This window comes from Syngnathus scovelli, chromosome 13 (genome assembly GCF_024217435.2).
Source record: "Syngnathus scovelli strain Florida chromosome 13, RoL_Ssco_1.2, whole genome shotgun sequence".
NCBI lineage: Eukaryota > Metazoa > Chordata > Actinopteri > Syngnathiformes > Syngnathidae > Syngnathus > Syngnathus scovelli.
In genome coordinates, this window is record NC_090859.1 from 14,615,500 (window position 1) to 14,639,612 (window position 24,113).

The 24,113-nt window shown below is 50.9% G+C and overlaps 2 protein-coding genes and 1 long non-coding RNA gene across 10 annotated transcripts in view; 2 read left to right on the top strand and 1 right to left on the bottom strand.

Annotated features, from left to right (window-relative positions):
- The window catches only part of LOC125979264 (collagen alpha-1(XXVII) chain B), a 30,198-nt gene extending 28,352 nt beyond the window's left edge, over positions 1–1,846 (top strand). Inside the window, exon 61 of the mRNA XM_049737284.2 lies at positions 37–1,846. Coding sequence (XP_049593241.1) covers positions 37–183 — 147 coding nt within the window. The 3' untranslated portion in view covers positions 184–1,846. The remainder of the gene's footprint in view (positions 1–36) is intronic.
- Positions 712–5,670, bottom strand: LOC137840848 (uncharacterized). The gene is made up of 2 exons (XR_011087958.1): positions 5,285–5,670; positions 712–5,156 (listed from the first exon to the last, which is right to left on the bottom strand). It is a non-coding gene; the product is annotated as an uncharacterized lncRNA (long non-coding RNA).
- On the top strand, positions 2,459–23,183 carry cdk5rap2 (CDK5 regulatory subunit associated protein 2). 8 transcript variants are annotated; one of them, XM_049737272.2, is made up of 50 exons: positions 2,459–2,666; positions 4,950–5,008; positions 5,355–5,416; positions 5,916–6,026; positions 6,101–6,177; positions 6,245–6,368; positions 6,468–6,628; positions 6,694–6,820; positions 6,903–6,956; positions 8,861–8,977; positions 9,050–9,169; positions 9,239–9,335; positions 9,429–9,643; positions 9,702–9,872; positions 9,936–10,046; positions 10,126–10,263; positions 10,343–10,522; positions 10,592–10,786; positions 10,852–11,043; positions 11,198–11,306; positions 11,392–11,531; positions 11,608–11,724; positions 11,805–11,912; positions 11,987–12,099; positions 12,183–12,322; positions 13,338–13,478; positions 13,552–13,649; positions 13,721–13,864; positions 14,454–14,540; positions 14,650–14,768; positions 14,848–15,079; positions 15,159–16,416; positions 16,556–16,657; positions 17,017–17,165; positions 17,235–17,578; positions 17,653–17,885; positions 17,975–18,026; positions 19,047–19,171; positions 19,466–19,687; positions 19,784–19,909; positions 19,993–20,109; positions 20,186–20,375; positions 20,614–20,732; positions 20,817–21,026; positions 21,214–21,509; positions 21,607–21,753; positions 21,830–21,965; positions 22,103–22,149; positions 22,245–22,293; positions 22,917–23,183. In XM_049737272.2, the coding sequence occupies exons 1-50, from the start codon at positions 2,614–2,616 to the stop codon at positions 22,973–22,975; spliced, it is 7,893 nt and encodes a 2,630-aa protein (XP_049593229.1). In that variant the 5' UTR covers positions 2,459–2,613; the 3' UTR covers positions 22,976–23,183. The 8 variants fall into 8 exon arrangements, with proteins under 8 accessions (XP_049593229.1, XP_049593231.1, XP_049593232.1 ...); XM_049737274.2 differs by lacking the exon at positions 2,459–2,666 and adding an exon at positions 2,704–3,676; XM_049737275.2 differs by lacking the exon at positions 2,459–2,666 and adding an exon at positions 3,785–3,880.
- Positions 23,184–24,113: the final 930 nt, after the last annotated feature.

Sequence of the window (24,113 nt, forward strand, 5' to 3'; positions counted from 1 at the left end):
TGTTTTTCTTAACAAAGCCAATGCGTGTGCTGACAGATGAAAGACGGGCGCTGGCACCAGGCCCATTTTGTGTTCCGTTCGCTGGACCCCTCCCTGCTCCCCGTGACCGACGTGATCCGTCTACCCGAGACCGGCCCAGGATCGCATTACCACCTGGAGATCGGACCCGTCTGCTTCACGTGAGCCGGGAAGCGTCATTCGGCGCCGCCCAGCCCAGTCCGCCAACCTTTCATTGAAGGAGAGCAGGCGGGATGGAGTTTGGGGGAGTTCTTGCACTAATATCCTCTCAATAGCTTCTTCCAGCTCCTCCGTGAAACAAACAAAAACAAAAAAAAATAGGCCTGCGCCATCTCTCTGGAACATTTCCAAGTGGAGGACGCCCGGAGGGCTAATTAAGCGGACCGGATTCGAATCATAACTTATTTTTGTATACATTGCGTATATTACTTGATTTGAGTTTGGGCAACAACAAGACGAATCCATTCCGATATCCTACGAGAGAGAGAAAAATATGATCAAATAATGTACATATATGTATTCTTATGGTTTTCTTTGATACATGTTTATCTCATTTTCAAGTGCAATAGAAAAGGAGAAGATAATGTTACAGGTTAAACTGAAATAAGGGGGCGGGCAGTGGGTTTCATTCTTTTATTTTGGTGCTCATCTCCTTACTTCCAATATTATTCATCTATGCTTTTTTTGGGGGGGTGGGGGCAGTCACAGTTCACAATCCCATTTATATTTATTATTAGTGTGCACTCCAAAAAGGGAGATATTGTAAAAGTCAGTGGTGTGAGAAAAGACTTATAGATGCCACTGATGTAAATATCTGCAGCTTTAGTCAGTGAGGGGAAACAATATGTATAAAATATGACAAAAAAAAAAAATATGAAGGTTTAGTTCTCTTGTTGTTTTATTTTTAGTCTAGTCAGTTTGAGATCCTTGTGTCCACACATTTTTTTTTCTTCCATAGTAAATGAATGAAAGGTGCTAATAATTTTGCTGTAATTACACCACTCTGCTTGCATATTCTGTTCATAGTGCAGGCTCGCTTGGATTAATTTAAAACAAAATAAAAATCTATATGTAGAGAGAGAGAGAGAGAGTGCATTGCCCTAGATTCCATAATTATAGTTTTCAAACGCCCTAAGCAATAACACTCTACGCAGTATCAAGCAAGTATTTTTTTTTAATTCCTTGTTTTTAAAAAAAAAAAAAAAAACTCCCCATGCAGCAGCTGTGTATGTAATAGTCATTAAAAAAAAAAGTTAAAAAAACATGTATATGTTTGTGTATCGTTGATCCCCGTCCTTGCTAATTTAATATTATTTAATTTGTGGAGCAGCGAATATCTCTTGTCCACTCTCCTCGCGGAATATCTTTCTATGATTTTATATATATATATATAAAAATATCAGTTGGCCCAACTGGTCTTGGAGTTATATATTTTTTTCTTATGTGTACATTTTGATGCTCCAGCGAACAAATTTATTGCAAAATACATTTCTTTGTTTCTCTATGATAATCCATCATGTACTGTATCAGGTGCTATTCTATTACTTGTGTTTTGAAGGAAGGACAAAATGCCAAATATGTGAACTGGTTCCTTGTTACTTTGTTTTTTTAGTTGTGTTGTAGACATGAAAGCCTGACATTTTGCAGATGACAACCGGGCAAAAGGTGAATAAGGTTTTCCGTTTTCCTGTGTGAATACAACCAGCTTGTTTGGGCAATACAGTAGCCTATATATATTAATATTATGAAGTCAAAGTATCTCACGCCGCAAATGTTATTGGTCTCTGCTCTTTACTTGGCGTTCCGTTCAATAAAAACTTTCAATTTGTGTGTGACTATTTTAAGTTACTGCTCATATAAGAACACTGAAATCTCAGGAAATAGCAGTCAGTGTTCGGTGTTAATTAGTTGATTAATTTAGTTTATCATTATTGTCGGGCAGAAACCTCACATGCTCAAATTAGGTCGAGTTCATATTTTTCACAAATCTTTTTGCCCTTCTGCAATACCCAATATGGACACTCAAGGGCGCTATTGTTCTTAGTACAGCCTGTTCCACTGTAACTTTGTCACCAGAAGATATAAAGGCCACGTGACTGGTGATGCAAAGAGGTCAATTTTTTTTTGGGGGGGGGGGGGGGGTGTTTCTTTAAAGCTGCCACAAACCACCCAGAAATGTTTGTTTTGGCCCATAGCTCGTTGCCAGTATCCACCCAGTTACACGTCGCATTCAACAACGCTCACAAAGTAAGTTTTCCACAAATATATCTAATGACCATAAAATGAAGACAAATTGCACCAATATAAATTGCATGTTGTAGTTAAAAATATACAGTGCCATAGTAATTTTGCTTTATTAAATTTAAAATCTCTCTTGCGCTCGTGAATCTCGCCGTAGTTCCACAATCTCCGAGGTTCCCTGAATGCACCGGCGGCCTCCAACGTACACCCTGGTGACGTCACTAATAGCATGATGGCGGCAGCTTGGAATATTTTGAATCCCGTCCCGCTTTTCCAGCATTAAACGGACTTGTTTTGACACCAAAAATGCTACGCCACGACTCGGAAAGCACCAACTAAGCGAGAAATATTATCATGGATTCGGTGATGGGCGACGACCAGACGCTCCCCGTTGACTTGAACGGAAGGTAAAAAAAGAAGGGGGGGGGGGGAAAGTCTGGCTCTTAGCTGGCTAACAATTAGCATGTCTGCGCTCCTCCACTTGGGGGGCGAGTCTGGCTAAAGCTAACCCCGTTGCTAATGCTCCGTTTATCAACTGAATATATGTTTGACTTGATTGTGCATTTCGGTGTATGCCATGTTTGGTGTGCCACGTACTGCTAGCTACAGATAGCCTCTTGTGCACTCATGACAGGACTTTTTCCTCTCTTAAACTTCCACGCAGCGCATTTTGGCCTTTTCATGACCATTGGGGCTACTTGGCATCCAGTGATATTGATAATATTTTGCAGCCGAGCCACAAACGTCAATCATGTATAGGGCCGGGTGTTGATTGGCTGGCACCCTTTGTTGACGATTGCGGAATTAATGGTAGGGCGGGGCGACGTCTGATACGTCTGTCCGCCCTCCCATTGTTGGCCGAATCGTACGTTGACGTCGCCGCCATATTGGATGTGCTAACGTATCTCGAGTAATTGTCATTATCTGTAGTTTAATTCCATTTTCATCCAAATTTTAAAACGATAAAAAAAATCAGCGAATTGCAAACTGTAGTGCTCTTTTTTCAAAACAAACATGTCAAATCTACTTTTAAAGCTCTGGTTATCATAAACACTGATTAAATATTTAGACTTAATATTTGAATATGTCATCACAACTGCACTTCCATTCATTCACTGGTACTAGCACACATTCATGAAATTACAAAAATGCATGTTGGTTTTGCTGCTTCGCTATCTCACAAACATAACACTGATGCCTCACCGTATTGGTCGGACAACTGAAACACCGAAGTCATGGTACTGCTGTACTTACAAATGATGGGTCACATCTGCCACATCCAATGTGGACGACACATTTCCGTTTTTGCAGCCAACCCACGTCCCCCGCCTCCTCACACAGTAACAGCCACAGTGTTGCTTGTCGCTTTTGGGCTTATTTCGCAGTGACATTGGGGAGAGCAGAGTGCGCTGACCCGGTAGGTCAAACAGCCTCATTTACCGCTCTTGCTGCTGCTGCTGCTGCTGCTGTAGTACTGGCTTCCCGTTGTGTTTGCAGCTTGATAGATCCTCCTGCCGCTGCGTGTATCTCACCCATGCATCCCTAACCTTGGGCTCAGGAGGGCATCCAGGTGGCAAGCGTGCCGCCGGAGTAATCCAAGATGTTAGCTGATATGCACGGTGTGAGTTACGACAAATTGGGCTGCCTTGCGAGAGACCGCCGGTGACTCGGATGTACTGGTCGAAAAGCGGACGAGCGCTTAGCAAAAAGGCGAAATAGAGGAAGTTGTGTGTTGTTGTGCTGTTTGTTGTTTGGCTACTGGTTGACACGGATGCCTCTGCCGAACTGTCAAAGAGAGGGATTTTCTGCTATCTACTTGATACTGCATGGTGCTCCTTAATGTGCCAGTGATGAATGTTGTTTGACATCTTGTTTTGTTGTTTGCTTAAATCTGTCACATGCGCGAGCATGCTTCCTCTTCATCTGCACAGGAAGTGTGTGATGACTTCTTTCAAGTATTACTGTGTGTTTTTGTCGAGCTATTATTCGGCTTGCATAAGGGTGGAAAATTCTGGATAGTTTCCATAGGAAGGAAAGAAAAATGATCAAAATATTTTTTATGGGATGAAGTCATTATTATTATTATTATTTTTACATTATCATAACTTTGATTATCAGCTCACCAGGGGTCAAGGGTCAGGAGTGGGAAAGCAAACACTTGAGCCAAAGCCAGTCTAACCAGGAATGTAGTCAGTTTTATCTTCTTTTTTTTTTTTAATTCTCAACAGAGTACTGAAGCTCATTGTATTGTTGCGGTTGTGCAGATGTGTCTTGCCAGTGTTGTTTTTCTAGTGGGTGGGAGGGGGGGGGGGTGAAGTGACACCATCACAGTGGTCTTCTTGTCCGAGCACCAAAGCAAAGCGTCTTGTGTCCTGCGTTTTGAATTTGAGAGCTCGGCTGTCACCAGCACATGCTGTGTCTTTCACACACACCGTGAGAGAGAGAGAGAGCGGGCGGGCGAGAGTGAGCGAGCATGTAAATGAGGCAAGAGTCATTCTTCAGCTATTTCTGGAGTGTGTCCGTAGGGTTGTGTGTGAGCGGCCAGCGTGAGTAACAAGTAAACATCGCTCTTGATTGTCTTTTAGATAGAAGTAGTGCTGCTCTTGAGCGCGTGCGCAGCTGTGATGTGATGCAACAACGCCGCGATTGGCCGTTCATTGATTCTGCTCACCGAATGTTTTTATCCACAGCTGCGCCCTCCTGGACTCTGTAAATGCTGGCGACCACTCCGCTGCGGGCGTCATGACAGGTACGGCAAAGCTCCTCTATTGTTTGTTGACGTTGCGTTCCCCTTGTGTGTTCGTTAACGCCGCCGCCGTTGTCATCCGTTTCCAAACATGAGCAAAGCGAACGGCCGCAAGAGTCTAATTAGACGATCCCGCCGAGGATTCTCTCGTCTAGTTTCGAAATGTGCACATAGAGAACAGAGGCTGACTTGACAAAGGGATGCTGAGGAGAGAGAAAAATGGCGACCAAAAAAAATGCTACAAAAGTTTGGAAGTAACGAGAATAATAAAGTGCTTACCTTGTCGGGGGGAAAAAACTTTTCACAAGCCTCTGGCCATCTGACTAATCCTTTCTTGTTGTCCCAACAGCGGCGTCCTGTCCCAGCAAGATGGCCCCAATCAAAGCCCTCACCATGAAGGACTACGAAAATGTGAGTTCTTTGCATTGGCAGCAAGCTGGCAAGTTAGTCTCCATTGACTTTTGCAGCCATTGCATGTCGTCACATTGCGTTACACACACCACCTGAACCGCACAACACCATTTATGGACATTTATGGAGGAGGAGGAGGATGTCGGAGGCGTGCTGACCTTCAGACATGTCGGCGTGAGCTGCCTGGCTAGCGGCCGGTCACATGATGAAATGTTTTTCGGACTGGAAGAGAGCAGACTGCACCCCCCCCCCCCCCCCCCCCCCCCACAAACCCCCCGTTTCCAGATGCATGCCCCGTGGCACAATGATGCACAGTTGGCCTCGCTCTCACATACGCGCATGATGAAGACCTTCATTCATTCCAACAACACACACACACATATAGTTGTTCTATGCACGTGATTCACAGCTTTGTCACATTTTGAAGTTTTCAAACTCAAGACTACCAAATCAGGAGAGTAATGGCGTGCTCATATGTTTGTTTGCTTTTTGTTGGCAGCAAATTACCGCGTTCAAGAAGGAGAACTTCAACCTGAAACTGCGCATTTACTTCCTGGAGGAGCGCATGCAGCAGAAATGCGACGGCTCCACAGAGGACATATTCAAAACGGTGGCGTACTTACTTTTTTAGTTGGAATTAAGTCGTTTGGGCTCGCCGCAATCAATTCGATAACGTCTCCACAGAACATCGAGTTGAAAGTGGAGCTGGAGTCTATGAAGAGAGACTTGGCAGAGAAGCAGGAGCTGCTCGTGTCTGCGTCGTAAGAGCCGCCCGGTTTTGTCCAATCCTATACGTTGCCATGAGCTCAGCCACGAATGCTTTGGCAGCAAAGCGTTGGAGAGTCTGGCCGGTCGAGAGACGGGAGAGCCGCAGCGCGTCAGAGAGCAAGCGCAGCGAGACATGGACGCGCTCCGAAACTCGCTCAACCAGAGGATCTCCGAACTGGAAGAAGTGAGTCCAAACTTTGCAAAGCTCATCACTGCCCCCTGTAGGACAGTAAATGGGATATTACGTCTCCTTCCACAAATGTTTATTATTCTCTTGCATCAGTGTCTGCGAACGGCCGAAGATGAGGTGGAGAAGATGGCGGCCATCGCTGAGCAAGAGAAGCTAAAGAACATCAACATGGAGAAGCAGCTCCAGTTCGCGGGACTGCCCGACCCCCCCTCGCCCGCGCAAGACCTGCAGCTGGCCCTGCAGGAGAAGGACGAGTAAGCATAAAGAGCAACCCGCCTGTCACGTTGGAGCGGTTTCATTGTTGTTTTGCCCCCTCTAGCATCATCGAGCAGCTGAAGATGACATTGACCAACCAGGAAGCGGAGCTCCGTCAAAGCAACGACAGGCACAGAGAGATGGACGCGCTGTCAAACGAGCGAGTCAAACAGCTGACGGACAAACTTGAGGTGTGGCTTCCTCGCGATGGCCCGAACTCACTGCTCTGACGCCATTTGTCCTCACGCCGCTTGTTTTTGTATTGACCCCCAGGCCCTGAAGGAGCAACTCCTCAAAGAAAAGGACCAAATGAAACCTGACAACCAGGTCGGTGCTTTTGAAATGCACAGCGCATCCTTTTTTGTTTTGCTTTGACCCTTCAGGCCAGAGAAATGTCTTTGTGTCAGCCTCTTTGAATCAAAAGCGCAGCGTCGGTCGGTTAAGTCATCCAAACATGCCATCGATGGAACTCGGCTTTGATGTCATTGATCTATAGATCGTCAAGCAAGGAGCAGCATCTCATGACTTCCCATATAGTGAACTCGCTGTCCCTCGTCGGTTAAAACCGGATTACCGGGCTGTCTGGAGTCAGTTATTTACGGCCGTCCATATTTACTGAAAAGCAGCCTCGGCTCGCCGCACGACTTGTCCAGCGCGGTCAGTGTCAAACAGAGAACCGGCTCGGCTCTAAGGGATATGTGACAACAGTGATTTCTGGACGACAACTCACTAAAGTGGATTCTTAAGAGCAAAGGCACTCACACCCAGGACGAGGAATCGGCAGGTCCCATCTCCGGCGCGTTCTTTAAAGTTGACGCCGTGCGAGGCAGGCATCGGCCAGAACAAAGATGACTCCGGTAGCCTCAGAGGATTTGATCTGATCACTTGTGTCGGAAGCGAGCGGAACAGAGGCAGGAGCAGGGATTATGGAAGGATTACGGCTTACACTGCTCTGTAATCATTCATTCTCTCCCACGCGTCGCCCAGCGATGGCTCGCTCTTCTGCGGCCGGCCGGCTGGCAGAGGACCTTTAGGAACGGACGTTTTGGATCTCTCATGTGCGGACCAATGTGCACGGAGACATGAAGGACTCGTGTCGCGTATGCAGCGGCCGTCTAGTCGGCAACCAGTGTCGCTGGATCTTCAGCTCGGCGGCAAAAAGGAAGCTGCAGGTGGTTCTGTCGCACGTGCTGGGCCGGGAGGTGACCCGCGACGGCCGCGGCGGCGAGTTCCTCTGCGGCAAGTGCGTATTCCAGCTGGACAAAGTGATCCAGTGTGACGTGAACCTCAGCCAGCTGCAGGAACAGCACAACGGCCGTGTGCAGAAGATCCAAGCGGAGAAGGCGCACCTGATCCAGTGCATCATCCACGTCTACAACAAACACAACGTGGATCAGGAAAAGAGCGACGAGGAGAGCGCAAAGACGTCCCTCAGGTCGTCCGGGGCGGCCAGTTTTGACGACGAGGCCGCCACTCAGCCGCCAGATGACGCAAAATCGCTGAGGGAACGCGCCAGTAGTCAGCGCATGAGGAGGTGTGTGAGTCTGGATCGACTCGTGGGCAAAGGAGTGCTTCCGGGTCGTTCGGGTCTCAAGAAATGGAGGATGGGATCGACTGTGGGGCTGGACAGCCCGACGAAGACCTTTGGTTTGCGAGGCTCGCGGGCCAGCTCTCAGAGCATGTACCTGGACCTGGTCCACCATAAGGGCACCTTTCCTAGGCCCGGATTAAAAGCCCGTTCCGCGTCCCTGCAGTCCCTCAATCGAGACTTTGAAACTCCAGAAACCAAGCCGGGTAGGACCAAAGTCCGAGAAGCCAAGGCGTCTGTCTCCCGACACGCCGCCAACGTGGATCCGGCAGGAAAGGCTCAAGCTCAAATGCTCCTCCGCAGAACCTCACGGCAGCCCTCTGTGATCTCCGACTTGATCCAGCTCCTGCGCTGCCTCGGCAAGCAAGAAGTTTCAGTCCCTTGCGGGAGCCGCATTCCCGTCCTGAAGAGGTTCACCGCCGGCCATCTCCCCGCCCCGAACAAGCGAGCGCGCAAAGAGGCTCAGTGGAAGTCTCTGCACGATCTCACGGAAGAATTTGATGATCAGTACCTGCCTGCCGCGGTGGAGGTAGTTCTGTGCTGCCGTCCAACTGGGCAGACTGGCGCTGTTGCGAAATGTCACTCAAAGTTAAGCGGCGTATTTATCTTCCCTCTTCTTCTGTGTCCCAAATTGGTTGAGCAGAGCGAGCTTCATCGACTGGAGTCGGTCAACAAGCGGCTGACCGAAGAGCTCACCCAGGCAAGAAGCGCCCATGAAAACCTGACAAAGACACTGGAAGAAAGTCAGAGCCAAGCCAAGGTAGCGTGAAAAGCCGCTTGTCGTCTTGTGTTTGTCCGTAAAAAGGTCCAATGAAAGCACATTTGTGCACAGGCGCTGTCGGGAAGGCTGGACGACAGCGAGAATGAACTCCAAGCGGAGAAGAAAAACGGGCTCAAGCGAGACAAAACCATCCAAGGGCTCACGCAGGTCCTCAGAGAAAAAGACAAAGAGGTGCGAGGCCTTTTTTTGATGCTCCTTTGGAAGCCCAACTTTTATTGATGCTAACTTCCATCCCCGCAGATTGCAGAGTTATGCCATGAGATTGAGGACCGGGACGACGCCCTCGCCAAAGCCAGGGAAACGGCGCACAAGGCCCAGTTGCAAAAATATCAGGCAAGTTGCCTCTTTTACATCCGGGTGGGTCTGCGTGCGACCATGGAAACCTTTCAGTTCAAGACCATCGTCTTGCGTCGACTCCTCCCGCAGGGAGCTGAAGAGCACCAAAGCCTCTTGACGGCCAAGCAAACAGAACTGATCCAACTCCAAGGCGAGCACCACGCCAAGATGATGGAAGCCCAGAAGCTGCAGCGGGCCCTGGACAGGAGGGAGCAGGAGCTGGCTGACTTGCAGCAGGCCAAGGAGCAGCTGGAGGTGGAGCTGGAAGATCTGCAGCAGCAGAAGAAGAAGGGAGACAAAGCCTTGAATGTGAGATCAAATTCGACATTCGGAAGAGCTCCGTGTCAAATATTATCCGCCCTTCCAGGATCTCAACAACCAAGTGAAAAAGCTAAGCGGCGAGATCGAGGAGAAGGAACGTTCTCTGGAGCAGCAGTACCAGGAGCTGTTGGAGCAAACCAAAAGAAAAGTGCACGCCCACGAAGTCACCATCCAGCGGCTAACGTCCACCTTGGCCGATAAAGAGCAGCAGTTACAGGTGACGCACGCCGCTGTGTTCCTTTGAATCGAGACTAAAAATGAAACTTTGTTTTTTTTTTAGGAGTACCTAAACACGGTCAAAGATTTTGAGCTAAACGAGAGCCCGGCGGGGAACGACGGCATGCTCGCCAAGCTGTGCCGAAGGCTGAAAGAAAAGGAAAAGGCGCTGGAGGTGAGCGTGCTTGCAAGATCTGGTGCCTTGAGATACGAGTTTAACGGTCAACCCGTTTGTTGACGCCGCCGACTCGCAGCAAGCGCTGGATGAGAGGTTTGCAGCAATGGAAGAGAAAGACAACGAAATCCACCAGCTGCAGCTGTCGCTCAGGGAGAAGGATCGAGACCTGCAGAGGCTCAAGAACTCTCTGTCGCACAACGAAGAAACTATCAACGTGAGGAGATGAAAGCCAAAATGTTAATGACATTAATTTCCTAATATCAATGAGCTTTGTGTGTTTTTTCCACGCGCAGAATTTTGATAGCCTGATCAAGGAGAAGGACGTGGAGCTGCAGCACCTCGCAAACACGCTAAAGAACCTGCAGAGGGCCAAGCAAGACGTGGAGGACAACCTGAACAGGTCGCTGAGAGAGAAAGACTCCCTCATCAGCCAGCTGCAGCTCTCCCTCGACGGCAAAACCAAAGATTTGGAGGCAAGTCGGCACACGCTAACACGCTAAGGGCTATCGCTCAAAGTCGTCCGCCTCCCGTCTTTCTCGCAGGAATTGTCCGAGTCGGTGCTGAGCCAGTCGCAAAGTCACGCCCGCGACTTGGCCGAGCAGCTGGGCCAGAGGTTAAAGGTGAACGAGGCGATGCTGGCCGAGGCGGTGAAAGCCAGGGAAAGGCTGGTGGCCGACAACGAGGGCGCCGTGCAAGGACTGCTGGCAACCGTTCGGAGCAAAGACCAACTCATCAAGGTTTGCCCAAAATACACGCTACTCGACGTGTACACATTCTAACAATATCGTTTTCATCTCGTCAGGAGTCGGCCGAGCACTACAACCGCATGCTGTCCGAGCGTTCCCAGGAGATTCAGGAGCTGAGGAGGCAGCTGTCCGAGCGGCAGCATCAGCTGGCCGCCGCTGAGAGGCAAAACTCCACGGCGGCCCAGAAGGACTCTGTGGAAACCGCAGAGCTCCGATTCCTCCTCAGTGAAAAAGACGGCGTCATCGACGTAAGCCCCTCGCAGGATAAAATGGCCTCTCCGCTGTAAAATGTGCTTAAGTTAAAAGCCTAAAATGAGCTCATAATCCTCGGCTTCATTTTGACTCCTTTTAATTACTGGACAAGTTCAGAGGGACATCTTTTGTGCGTGCCGATTTTTGCAGAGGCTCCTCCACTCTGGTCGGGACACGGAGCACGACGGGGAGCCTGATTACGTGCTGGAGCTCAGACAAACCATCCAAATCATGCAAGAGAAGTTGGACGAGCGCGAAGGTGAACCTAATTCAGCACGTGATTGTGCGAGTGGCAACAATGCTGATACGTTGTTGTTGTTGGGTTTTTTTTCCCGGTGCCGTAGCTGAGCTCTCCAGGAGGAACAGCGACGACAGCACGGAAAACATTCCAGTCTCCAAGAAGACCGTTGTCGTGCTCAAAAAAGAGCTGGCACAGAAAACGGAGGCTCTCAACAAAGCGCTGAAGAGAGAGAACGAATTGAAGGTCTCGTTTGCCTCCGTCGACGTGGACGCTCCTTTTCATTTTCCGTCGACTCACCGGTGCCCCGATATCCGTCTAGATGTCTTTGGCCGAGCTCCGAGCATCGCTGTCCGAGCTGGAGGGCCGCGGCGAAGGCCAGGTAGCCAATATCGAGTCCCTGACCGCCACCCTCGAGACCAAAGACGAAATCATCCACGTAAGGAGGCTCTCGTTACACACATTGGAAAGTCGGACCAACCGTCTCGGCACTAGCGTTTACTTCCTGCTCCTGAGCAGGTTCTCCAGCAGCGCCTTGGCCAGCAAGGCGATCGGGTCATGGATCGATCGCCTTCGGGGCTCCCGCAAAGAGAGAGCACCATGATTGGCGGAGACAGCCAGCAAGAAGTACAATTTAAAAAATCCCAAAAGCGCTTGAAGGACGTAGAAAAGAGCTAAAGGTTTGTTTGTTTTCTTTTCAGGTCCTTCCCACCCTGGTAGCTTTGCAGCAGGAACACGAAGCGCTCAACAAAGCTCTGAGGGCCGAGCAGCAGCTCTACTCCAGCCTGGTCAGGACTGTGAAGGAGCAGGACAGGTGGGAAAAGAACATTTGCAACTCACTCCCCACTATGTGGCGCATTGAATATTTGGAAGAAATAATCCTGATTCGCGTTGTAGTGCCCAACGTCTTCACGCTCTGCAGCTGGAGCTGACGGCGGTGCAGCTCCTCAGGCAGCAGCTGGAGGACGGCGTCAAAGCCAACGAGGAGCTCAGGGACGACTTGGAGAGAGAGCTCGACAGAGCCAAAATCAGAGAAGGTGCGCCGCAAACGCGTGAGAGTCCTTCTTGAGCCCCCAGTGGGGGTGGGGTGGGGGGATTGTAGCAATTTGGTTGCTAGGAAACCAACACATCTCAAGTGCTGCTAGGAAATGAGTTTGGTGACCCTGTGGGAAACGCACACACTTCTTTGTCCTCTGTCATTCCGACCTGTGTTTGCCCTGGCTAACAAGATCCCAAGCCTGCTAATTCAGCATCTGTTTGTCTTCAACATCATCACCTGCTTATTTTCATGCTGACGTGCTATTTGTTTTCTCTTTCTCGCTCGCTCTGTCATTCTTTCTCTCTCTCTCTGTCACCCCTGACTTGTCTCCTTGTTAAAAAAATGTGAATAAAGTCTTCAGTTTGTCCCTCTTTGTTTTTCTTGCATGCCTTGTGTGCTTGTTCAGCCTCCCCACAAAACTGTTTGTCTGTCCGCCGATGACGTCACAACTCCGCGGGTATTAATCGGGGGCCGACTCGGCCGGCCGTCTGCCACAGGCGAAATTAGCCCAATCTCAAATCGGATGAACGCCTCGTTATATAACAAAGCAAATTGGTTTGTTTGAATACAGCAACTCTCGGATCGCCTAATCTCAAAGTCAAGTCGGGTCACGACTTTGAGACTGATTCAAAGTGGCTCTTGTGCGCTCGCTCAGGTAGTATTCTAAGCCGTCATTAACGCGGGCGCGTGTGTGTGCGCATGTCAGTCCGTCAGTCTTCATTGAGCCGAGTGGAAGGTGTACAAATAGGTCAGCTGGACGTAACAAGCAGCTCTCGATGCAATGGTGGTCTTGACAAGTCATTTCAGCATTTGCCCATGATGATGATGATGCTCCTTCGTCTCCTACTGGAGTCCCCTGTACTTTGGTTTGCATCACGTTAAGCGTCATCATCATCCATAAAAACCGCAGTGGGCTCAGACCGGATCCTTGATGGATTCAGACGTGATTGAAAGTGAACACGCACGGAATGTCAATACATCCAAACTTCAACACTTTGAATGTTTGTGCTCAGGCGTGAACGTAGTCGACCCCAAAGAACTGGAGAGCGTGCGGCACCAGCTGGAAGATGCCCAGCGCTGGAATGCCTCTCTGCAGGCCCGTTTGGGGGCCATCCAGAACCGCGGCGGTGGAGTGGGCGGCGCCATCGACAGCCGTACGACCTGGAAATGACACTTTTGCCGTGGGTTTGTTTTGGGGGAGGTATATTGACGCTGTTTTTGCTCCAGGGGACTCGCTGAGTTTCGTCGGGGACCAAACGTCTTACATGAGCATCTGCGTGGGTGAGGCCCATGACGACAGTTCGCCGCAGGAGCTCAAGCAGAAGGTGAATTCATTTTACGCGAGGCTAACGGAATTGAGCAATGATGTCACCTGAGTTTGCGGCGTGTCCGTCAGGTGCTGGAGCTGCAGGAGCGTGTCGTCAGGCTTCAGGCTCTAAACGTGGAGCTCCAGAACAGGTTGGCAGCACAGGAGAAGGCCGGCCAAGATGCTTTCAACAAGGAGGACCAAAACCTGGCCAGCAGTCGTCCGTGGAAACAGGTTGGCCGCTGCAAAAGCAAAATGCTCTCAACTGCACACCCTTTTTTTTTTTTTAAATAATAATAATTAACAGCATATCGCTTTCCACGTTAAGCGAAACAAACATCTTTGTGTAGCTCCCGTCTAACCTTTGAACCTGACTTAACCTCTGCTGTGTCTGGCTGCATTTGAGACAAAACTAGTGCTGTGGTACCTTGACTGAAGCAACTTACGTGTCTTTTGAGTTACAAGCTGTTTTTTTCTCCAAGCTGTCATAGTCACAAATACAAAATGAAAACATTCCAGATTGACTATATCTTGATTTCTCTGTCGTCTCAAATGCAGTTTTCCAAGTGTTTGTCTTTTTCCTTGTTGTAGATAATCTCCTGACTCTTTCCTCCATTGTTCCTAACCAAGCCTGTCTCTCTATCTTTATCATTTCCCCATGAATCGACGTCCCTTGGTCATATCACATTAGACACGTCATGCCATCCCGCTGTCGCTTTGCACACTTTTGGGCATTCTGTTGCCTCATTGAGTATTATTTTCCTTTTTTTATTTTTAAATGGAGCCACATATGTCATACTCGCCTCACATCCCATTACTCTAGCAGCCAGACAGCGCAAGCGTTACGGAGGCGTTACGGACGTGCTGCTATCAAGACCAAGCGAGTCAGACAGACTTCCCACTCGTGCAGGTATTTCACGAATCGCAAAGTTGCCCCTAAAAATGTCTTGGCGCATACAAACAGATGTGGAACCTGAGAGGAATCGCGCCGGCTGATTTTGCCTCGTCTCGCCTTTTAGCTGCTTGGGAATGAGAGTGTGGACACCGGCCTGGGCCAGAGCAGAGAGAATGCTCAGTGTGCCTCCACCGCAGAGAGCCATTCTGAAAAAAGTCTCGCTTCACCACTCCTGCACCTAAGGTCGGACTTGTTATTTGTTTTCTCCGCATCCGCCGCAAAGTACACTACAACTTGAAATTAATCGATCCCCTCTCTACAGAGAGGAAGTCGTCAGGCTCACGGCTGAAAACGTTCATCTGCGAGGTCTGCTGAAGGAACAAAAGTCCAGCGAGCACAAGGAGAAGGAGAGCACAGACGCGTCGGGCGACAGCAGCGACGGGCAGGCTGAATTAAGACGCGGTCGGGAAACTTTGCAGGGCAAAGACGAGGAGGGCGCACCCGCCACGGAGGAAGTGGCAACTCTGCTAGATGGCAAGACTTCAAAACACAAGGTGTGTTTTAAAGAACAGGATAAAAAAACTATTCAATGTTTATACAATAATTCACAAGAACGACAAAAATCTTTCGTAGGCCTGTCTCAAATCTCGCCTGCCCGTTCCGGTGAGGCCGAGACCGGAAGCTTGCAGCGAAGCGGACGCAGTGCGGCGGCGACCCGACGCCGACGCTGAGCAGCAATCCGCTACAAACTCCCCGGCGTCGTCGCAACCGAGCGCCGGCCCTTCTTCTTCCTTCGAACGTGCTCCCGATAGCGGCTATCCGTCCACGTACACGCCGGACGACACTCAGGGCCACGCTGGTCTCTTTAACCAGCTGGAGCTCCTCCACCAGGAGTGCCAGGAGAAGGAGGCCTTGATCAACAAGCTGGGCGAGCAGCTGGCCGATTGGGAGGAGCTCCACGTGCAGCTCCAGGACAAGGAGCGTCTCAATAGCCAGTACGCCGAGGCGTTGCGAGCCGCCGAGTCCACCATTGCCTACCTGACCGCCTGCAGTCTGGGCGGCCAGGGTGGGCCCGGACAGGGAGCGGGCTCCGCTTGTATGGGCTGCGACGGCACCAGCCTGGATTCACAGAGAGCGCTTCAGGAAAAGGAGGAGCTCAACAAGCATCTTGCACAACTTTTGAACTTGGCAAAGAAGCACCTTTTGATGGCAGACAGCCAGGGAAAGCAGGCGGAAATCAGAGATCTCTGTTTGAAGATAGAGGCAGCCAACGCCTCCTCAGATGAGCCCAACCCAAGAGGGGTCTTTGGAGGACCCGAGGGTTCGGCGCACGACGACTCATCTTCCGCAGAGACGGAACCTTTCCGAGAAAATGAGCTGCGGCATCAAGACGGGCAGAGCGAAAGTTCTGATCCAACTTCAAGTCAGAAGGTGACCAAAGTTCTTCTGAAATGCCTTAGCTCAGCGGAATCCGCGATTGCTTCTCTGGCTGCCGGCTGTACGAGTAGCGGCTCGTTCAGCGAGCCCGACCTGCAGCGGCACTTGGACAACCTTCAGCAAGGTCTACAAAACAGACAACGACTGCGGCGCCTGACTCGGCCAAACGAGGAACTCCTCAAGTCGGACCTCCTTGGCAACCTGAAAATTCTCTCCCGGGCCCTCGCTGATCACTCGCAGAGGATTTGCGAGCTGGAGGCCTCCCTGCAGGAGGAGCGCACCCGTAGGGAAGAGAGCGAGGCCCACGCCGTGCCGCCGGACACCAAGGGCTTAGCGCCCGGCGTTCAAGCTCAGCTCGAGACTCTCCACAAGGCGCTGAGGGAGAAGAAAAAAGCCTGCAAAAACCTGGAGGAGAAATTGGCTCAGTCCACACCGAATAACGCGGCGCCAAAAGGTGAGCACGTCTTTTTTGTCGCGAGGAACGACTCCATCTTTGCTTCCGTTCCATGTGCACGTTTGACACGATGGAAAGCTACCTCCACTTACAAGTGACAAACGCACTTAACGTGACTTAACGTTGCCTCCAATGCCAGCTGTGGAGCAGGATGACAAAGGTGTGCAGGTGGATTTGCAGGACCTGGGTTACGAAACCACGGCCAAGAGCGCCAACGATAGGGAAGAGAGCAGTAGCTCAGGTCAGACGCCGTCGAGACGGACGCTGCATGTCTGTCTTCTGAGTGGACACTAATCTGGCTGCAGGGGGCCGTAACACACTCCAGCTGTCTCCTAAACTCACTTTTCTTCTGGTTCTCACTGTGGTGGTATCGCCATGCAATGTTTTGCATGGATGCATGTCCTGTCATCATTTCCACTCTTCCTTCTTAATCTATTTTTTTTCTTTCGGCCTTGTTTCCACCAAGCGAGTGCCGCAGTTTGACGGGCCTTTCCATCGGAAACAAAACAAATGATTCTGAATCGGGACAATTGGTTCTTGTCACCTTCGACACTGTTTCAAGCTTCCGTTTGTTTGTTTGTTTGTTTGTTTGTTTTCCAGACCTCGAGGTGGGCGTCAAAGCGAGCGGAAGCGCCGCTAGTCTCCCTTCGCTGCTGACTCGTGAACAGGCGCACTTTTCCTCCACGGAAAATCTGGACTCGGCCTCCAGCACACCGTACCCGAGTTCCCCCTCCTTGAGCTCGGCCAAGGTATTTCGTCACGACCGCTGCCCGCTTTCTGTCTTGACACAGGACAAAAGGCTAACGCTGTGTTTTCAGGTCAGCCTGAAAAGCCTTCAGAACTACGAAGACTACGGCCTCTCCGAGGACCCGCTACTGCTCCAGGCGCAGGTGCGAGAGTTGAAGGTCCAGTTGGAAAGACAAGCCAAAGTGGCCCGCCAGATGCAAAGGAACGCCGTTGACCCGGTGGGCGGCCACCGCTCCGACCAGCTGACCGATGGGGACGGAACGCAGAGCCGTCCCGCCAGGCCCAGTAGGGAGCAGACGTCTGACCGAGACGGAGAGCCCCGGGCCACGAGCGGGGAAACCAATGAGGCGGAAAGAAAGACAAGCGCCAAGGGGCAGCTACAGCAAGCGCGGAGCCGCTCCACATCGCCTGCCAGGTTGGAATTGTCAGAAATGCTGAATTCTTTTCTGTCAATCACGCCTGATATGGGTGTGCGCCTTCCTCCCACAGCCTGGACTCCCTGGTGCAGTCGCAAGCCAGGGAGCTGTCGCAGCTCAGGCAGCAGCTCAAGGAGAGCCGGCGACTGGCGGGCCTTCAGCGCCGACAGACGGCCGAGCTGCGGAGGGCCTTCCAGGAGATGCTCCACGCCAGCCCGGCCGAAGGCTACATGAACGAGGTGCTCAAGGAGCAGCTGGACAAGAGCCTGAGGATTCTGGATCGGCTGGAGGGACGCCTGGACAAAGGTAGCGAGGCGAACGGCGAGGCTTGTTGACCAAAACCTAGGAGTCCTCAAGCATTGCTGATTTTTACCGACAACCATTGTGTCTATTAGGAGAGACGCATCGTGAGAATGAAGATGTGGCAGCTCTGGAGCTTTCTCGCAGGTACGTCTCACTCCATATTTACTACCTCCCTCAGCGCATTTGAAAACTGACAACAGCTCAGCCGGCGCATTGTTTAGCGCATTGTTTTTTGTTTTTTTTGGGGGTTTGCTGTGCTTGTCGACCGTTTTACAATTCCATGGTGGGGCTGCTATTTCTTTTATAGGTCAACCCACCCCCTCATGCCACTGATGGAAGATTTTTGGGGGGGTTGCTCTGTTTCTAAGATTTGGTTTGCCTCATGACCTCTTTAAAAGCAAAGCTCCCCTCTAGCCTTTCCCCTAATTGCCTCGTGACCCCGTCTGGCATGCTGGGCTGGGCTGGGCTGGGCTGGGCTGGGCTGGGCTGGGCTGGACTTGAATGGCGTCTGCCTGGCCACTGACCTATTTTCATGTGTGTGTCAACAAAATAATTGATGATACAATTGGGTCAGCGGCGGCGTACGAATCAGAACATGCGAGGACAAACAGTGAGGAGACATTGTACCTTTTGAATAGACATTCTCTACCCTTTGTGTAATTTCACAGCAGAAATTGTGACGCCTTCGCTAAAGGCTGGCATTTATTTGTAGTGAACAGGGGCTGGCGGATAGCCCCGCCGGCCCGGTCCAGCAGGAGCTGGAAAAGCTGCGTGCGGAGCTGGAGGCCGAGAGACATTGGCTGCGGAAACATGTCGGTTGCCTGCTTCGGCAAAATATCGCAGTGACCGAGCGCGCCGGCGAGCGCTTAGACGCGTGAGTGGAGTGGAGAGGCTTGACGTTTGCTGTGGACTTGAGCTTTTTTTTTTCTTTTTTGTGCCTGTCTAAAACGGTGTGGTTAGAAATGTTTGTGGTTTTGTTGGCCACCCGGCTGAGCATGGTACAGAATTCCTGGGCATTTTCTATGTTGTACGCTTTGGTTGGAAAAAGTCCAATATTCTCCATCTTAACCTCCCAGCAGAAACTTAACCAGGAATTTTCTAGCCCCTCAGAATTTTCTTGAAGAGAGTGATGGACCCATGTCATCTTTCTCCTCCTCCTCTCAGGTTGGCCAAAGAACTGCAGGAGAAGAATTGCCTCATCCAGAGCCTGGAGAGTCAGCTCCGAGTCCAGAGTCCCAACAGCCCCCACAGCGAAAGGTCCTCCTTTCACGGCAGGCCGCCCACGCAAGGTGCGATTTGCAGTTTGGCACCACTCTCCGCATCATTCCACATTGTAAATTCCATCACGTGCTCTCTTGGTCTCACGTGGTATCATATGGCACGCTCGCCCCAGCACTTCTTTTCCACTCACGGCCATTGTGGCGCACTGAGGCGTCCCACGCAGACCGAGGACCGCCGCAGGTGTCCCCTTTCCCTCCCCTCCCCTGCCCTCCCTCGCCCTTCCACTTTCAAATTGCATTATTAAGTAGCACCTATCCATTTCTGCTGGAAAGAAAAGAAACAGTAATGGCGTTCACATACAGGAGAAGGAGCCGAGGTGGCGGACGCGTCCGGCGACCGACTTTTGCTCCTGCAGAGGGAGAACCAAGTGCTTCACCAGCGTCTGAGAGGCAGCGAGCAGCTCAACGTCAGCCTGCGCGGCGAGCTGGACCTGCATCGGTCCGTCATGGCCCATCATCAGGAACGCCACGAGGCGGTCGACTCGGCGGCAAACACCTCCACGGACGCGCCGGCCGTCAATTCAGGTAGTCAAGCGTCGACGACTCGCCTCGATGCCGTTGCTGTATGTTTTTTTTACATCATCTCGTCTCGGCGCGGGTCTCGTTCTGTCGTTTGCGCAGACCTGCTGGCCGAGCACCTCGAGGAGATCCGAGCTTTGAGGCGGCGCCTGGAGGAAAGTATCTCCACCAACGACCGCCTGAGGGAGCAGCTCGAGAGGAGGCTCGCCGAGGTGGAGCAAGACCCAGGTGAGTGCTCGCCGGGCATGTTAGCGGGCGATTTACAAAGCCGGCACGCTCATTCGGTCCCACCGGGTCTGCTTTTGCACCAGCGGCCACCAACATCTTCATCCACGGCGGCGAGGATCAAGCTCAGCTGGTCAACGAGCTTCGCTGCTTGCGGGGTCAGAACCAAGCGCTGAAGGAGCAGATCAACCTGGAGTCCAAAGGTACACTCGAGGCGCATTCTTTTGTGACCCCGAGGTGCGGTGCGGCGCATCACGCCACGTTCTCGCCCTCTTCCAGACAAACAGCGGGAGGGCGAGCGGCTGCGGGAGAGCCTGGCGAGACGCACGGCCAAGCTGGAGCAGAACAGGAAGGAGAGCGACCTCCTGAGGCAGGAGAACGTCAGGCTGCGGGAAAAGCTGGAGCTCGGCGCTCGAGAGAACGCCAGGCTGCAGGAATCGCTGCGCGCCGGCGAGGACCAGCTGCGCAGGTGTGTGTGTGTGTGTGTGTGTGTGTGTGTGGTGGGGGGGCATAATTGTCTGTCAACTCATCGAACATGTTGCAATGTGAAGCCACTCAGTGTTGCAGCATCACCATGACGTCCGCTTTGCCGGCTGACACTGAAATCCGAAACCCGTTTGGCTCCTCTGGCTTTCCCTTGCTCGTTGTTCAAAATGCAACACGTGAGCATCACAACTGACATTTTCCTCCTTGTCTGTTGCATTCAGTCTGCAGTGCGAGGTGAAGCTCCAGCGACAGCACGTGACCGACTCGCAGCGCCTCTTGCAGTCGCTGCGTGTAGAGCTGCAAGTTCGCGAGAAGATGGAGACGGCGGAGCAGAGTCCAAGTTGGTTTGATATGTTAAAAGTCACAATGTCATTTAGTTTGTGTGTTGTCTTCAAACGTAAGCCCGCCGCTGTTTTTCACGCAGGCGCCGGCGCGACGGAGGATCCCGGCGGCGCGGCCGACCTGTCCGAGCTGCTGTCGGAGATCCGCCACCTGCGAGTGCAGCTGGAGAGGAGCATCCACACCAACGGCACCCTGCGACAGAGGCTGGAGGAGCAGCTGTGGCGAGGGCCCGGCCGCTCCGAAACCATCAACATCAACTACCTTCTCTCCTCCACTGGTCATCTGAGCCCAGGTCACGTGAGACCGCCAGAGGGCAGGCATTCATCATCAAACACTTTGACGGCTTGTTTCACGTTTGGCAACATTTAACAGATGATGATGCTAAACTCCAAAAACACTTCAAGTCTGCACTGTCAACAATGAACTAACTGTCCAATGAAAAATGGCATGTGACTGATGATCTCGCCTCCCGCTTGTAGATGAAGGGAGCGCGTCGCCCGGTCGCCAAGGCGCCGACGCTCCAATGCGCTGCGAGGTGGACGGCGATGGCAGCACGGGGGGCAGCACAGGGGGCGGCGGCGGCAGCAGCAGCTCGGGCGAAAGCGTGACGGGCGCTCCCTCCCGCCTGGTGCCAGGGGACCGCCTGTGGGCCAACCGCAATGGCCGCCACATTTTGGCGCTGGTGGAGGACTACAGCGCCCTCCGCAGGCTCATCTCGGAAGGACGCAAGCTGGCACGCGGCATGGACGTACAGCTGCGTCGCTGTCTCAACAAGGTAGGGTCAAGCTTTCAAACATTGACATCACTGAAAAATCAATGCAAAAAAAAAAAAAAAAAAACAGGAAGGTTTGACCACATTTGTCCATGTGGAGATGCCGGACGAGGAGAGCGTGAAGCAGCTGTCGGGCGACGTGAGCACGACGCAGCAGGTTCTGGACGAGACCGCCCGCCTGCTCAAGTTGGTGTGGAGAGTCTCTCTGCCGCTAGGGGGCGCCATGACGGCAGCTCACGACCAACAGGTACGCTGCAGCTCACTCGGGCCACACCATTGGACTTCAACCTCACTCAAGTGTGTGATCCCGCTCCCGCCTGCAGGACGATCTGAAGAGGGAGATCTCGCGTCTGAAGAGTAGATTGTCCCAACAGGACAGAATGCTGAGCGGAGCTGTCAAACGCCTGCGCACCACCAACCAGCTCAAGGAGGGCATGGAGAGGGTCATCATCGACCAACGTAAGTCGTCGTCTGAGGGCTCTGACCTAAGTTTAGAAGACCAAATTCAAGTGGATATGTTATGAGAAGCAGACAGCGTGCAAGCGTGTGTGTTTGGAGCGTGACGCTAATGTCTTTTTGTCTGTCCCCGCCCGCAGTGTCGCTCACCCACGGCGTGTTAAAGAAAGCCCGTGGAAATTTGGAGGTGAGGGTCCACAGCAGCGCACCAACTTGCTTCCGTCAATCACCGCTGTTTTGTTGTCTTTGTATGTTTTTGATCCCGCCCTCCCCTAACGTTAGAGAACTCACTCTTACCTCCTTGGCCCACAAGGCCCGACTGGAGCGCAAGGTAAAACATGTGCGTGGCATGCACGCATGAAGTTGTTTTTTTGCATGAGTCACATCAAGCATTGGCATGGAAACAGGCGGACGGACGGACGGACGGATGGATAGAAAGATAGATAACATACATACAGATTTAATCCATACATCCTATTCCACCAGCCACGGTGTAGGAAGGCGAAATTCGGCAGGTCCTTCATTCCTACTGCTGTCAGAGTGTCCAACATGCGTGGCACCTGATCATGTGTTTTGTCTCTCCCGCTACGAGTGGCACTTGTCTTTGTCCTTGTCTGTTATTGATCCATTTTGACATTTAGCACTTGTCGCTTGTATTCTTGCACTTTTGTATGCTGCTGTGACAATTTCCCCGCTGTGGGATAAAAAGTTCTATCATCATACATGTATGAATGTATGTATCTAACTACATACACACATACATACGTAGTACATACATACATTCATACATACATACATACACACACACATACATACATACATACATACATGATGGATAGATATGTTGTATATGTTGGATAAGATGGATAGAAAGAGGATGGAGTTTTGCTGCATGTGTTTCCGTTTTGTTGTTTACCCTTGGTAGTGAACACAGCTATTTTCCTCATCTTCCAGGAGGTACCTGTAAATGGCCAATAGCAGGAGTCGAAGTCTACTCCTCGGACGAGCTGTGATCACGCTTCCTGGTCCTGTCCGGTTGTCACCTTAACCCGGTGTTTCCCAACCTTTTTTTCATTCGAGGCACACCACCAATAAAAATCTGTTAAGTGTTACACCAGCTTCTGTATTAAAATCAGTTATATTACAACAAAAGATGTAAAGTTCTATTCCTATATATGTATGGAGAGTAGAATAATTGAATAAAAATAAATACAAAATATACTTTAAATTGTATTTCTTTTGCAAATGAAAGTGACAGTTTTTGAAAAAAGGTTTTAGACTAAGGAATAAAATATTGAACACCAACTCATATAACAATGTAAATCACATATATAAACATATTGTCATATAAAGCGCTTAACCAAATGACTCACCAGTCGACTATTTCGACCTGGCAGCCAATGGTCTTCTGCACTGTTTTGTACTAGTGATGTTCTCAAGTGAACTGAATCTTTAGAATCGGTTCACTCACCCTAACTTCCTGATTGGCTGTTTGATGTGTGACATCATTTGGACACTCCATTAGGTACACCGCCCTTTTCAAGTGTACCTAATAACAGGAGGAATGCGGCCCTCGAGGACTGGACTTGGACACCCCTGCGGCTTACACTGAGTGCCAAAAGTCCCAATGATGGTGAGCAGCAGGGGGGGGGCCCCATTTCAACCCCTTACACTGAGTGCCAAGCAGGGAAGAAATGGGTACCATTGTTATAGTCACTGGTATGACTCGGCAGGGGTTTGAACCCACAACCTCCCAATCTCAGGGCGGACACTCTCCTCTTCGGCCACTGAGCTGGTAAACAATTGTAGCGTAGTATAACACTTATAGTGGTTTTTAAATAACGTGTATACGCCTAAATATTGTTATCTAATATATCTATTGCAATTTCACATTAGATTGCTGGTTTGAAATTTGCTTTTAATATTATTATTATTACGTGTTGTGATGACATCTGCTGTGGAGTCTTCAGCTAGTCGCTTGTGAGCTGCTCCATAAAACCGTACATGTTCTACGCACTGAGAGAAAGGCTTCCATAGGGTAGTGGTTAGTGCTCTGGGCTTTCACCCCAGCGACCGAGGTTCGAATCTCAGTGGGAACAAAAAAACTTTTATCATTGAAAATTTGCAACACAGATGCTCGTATAACCATAA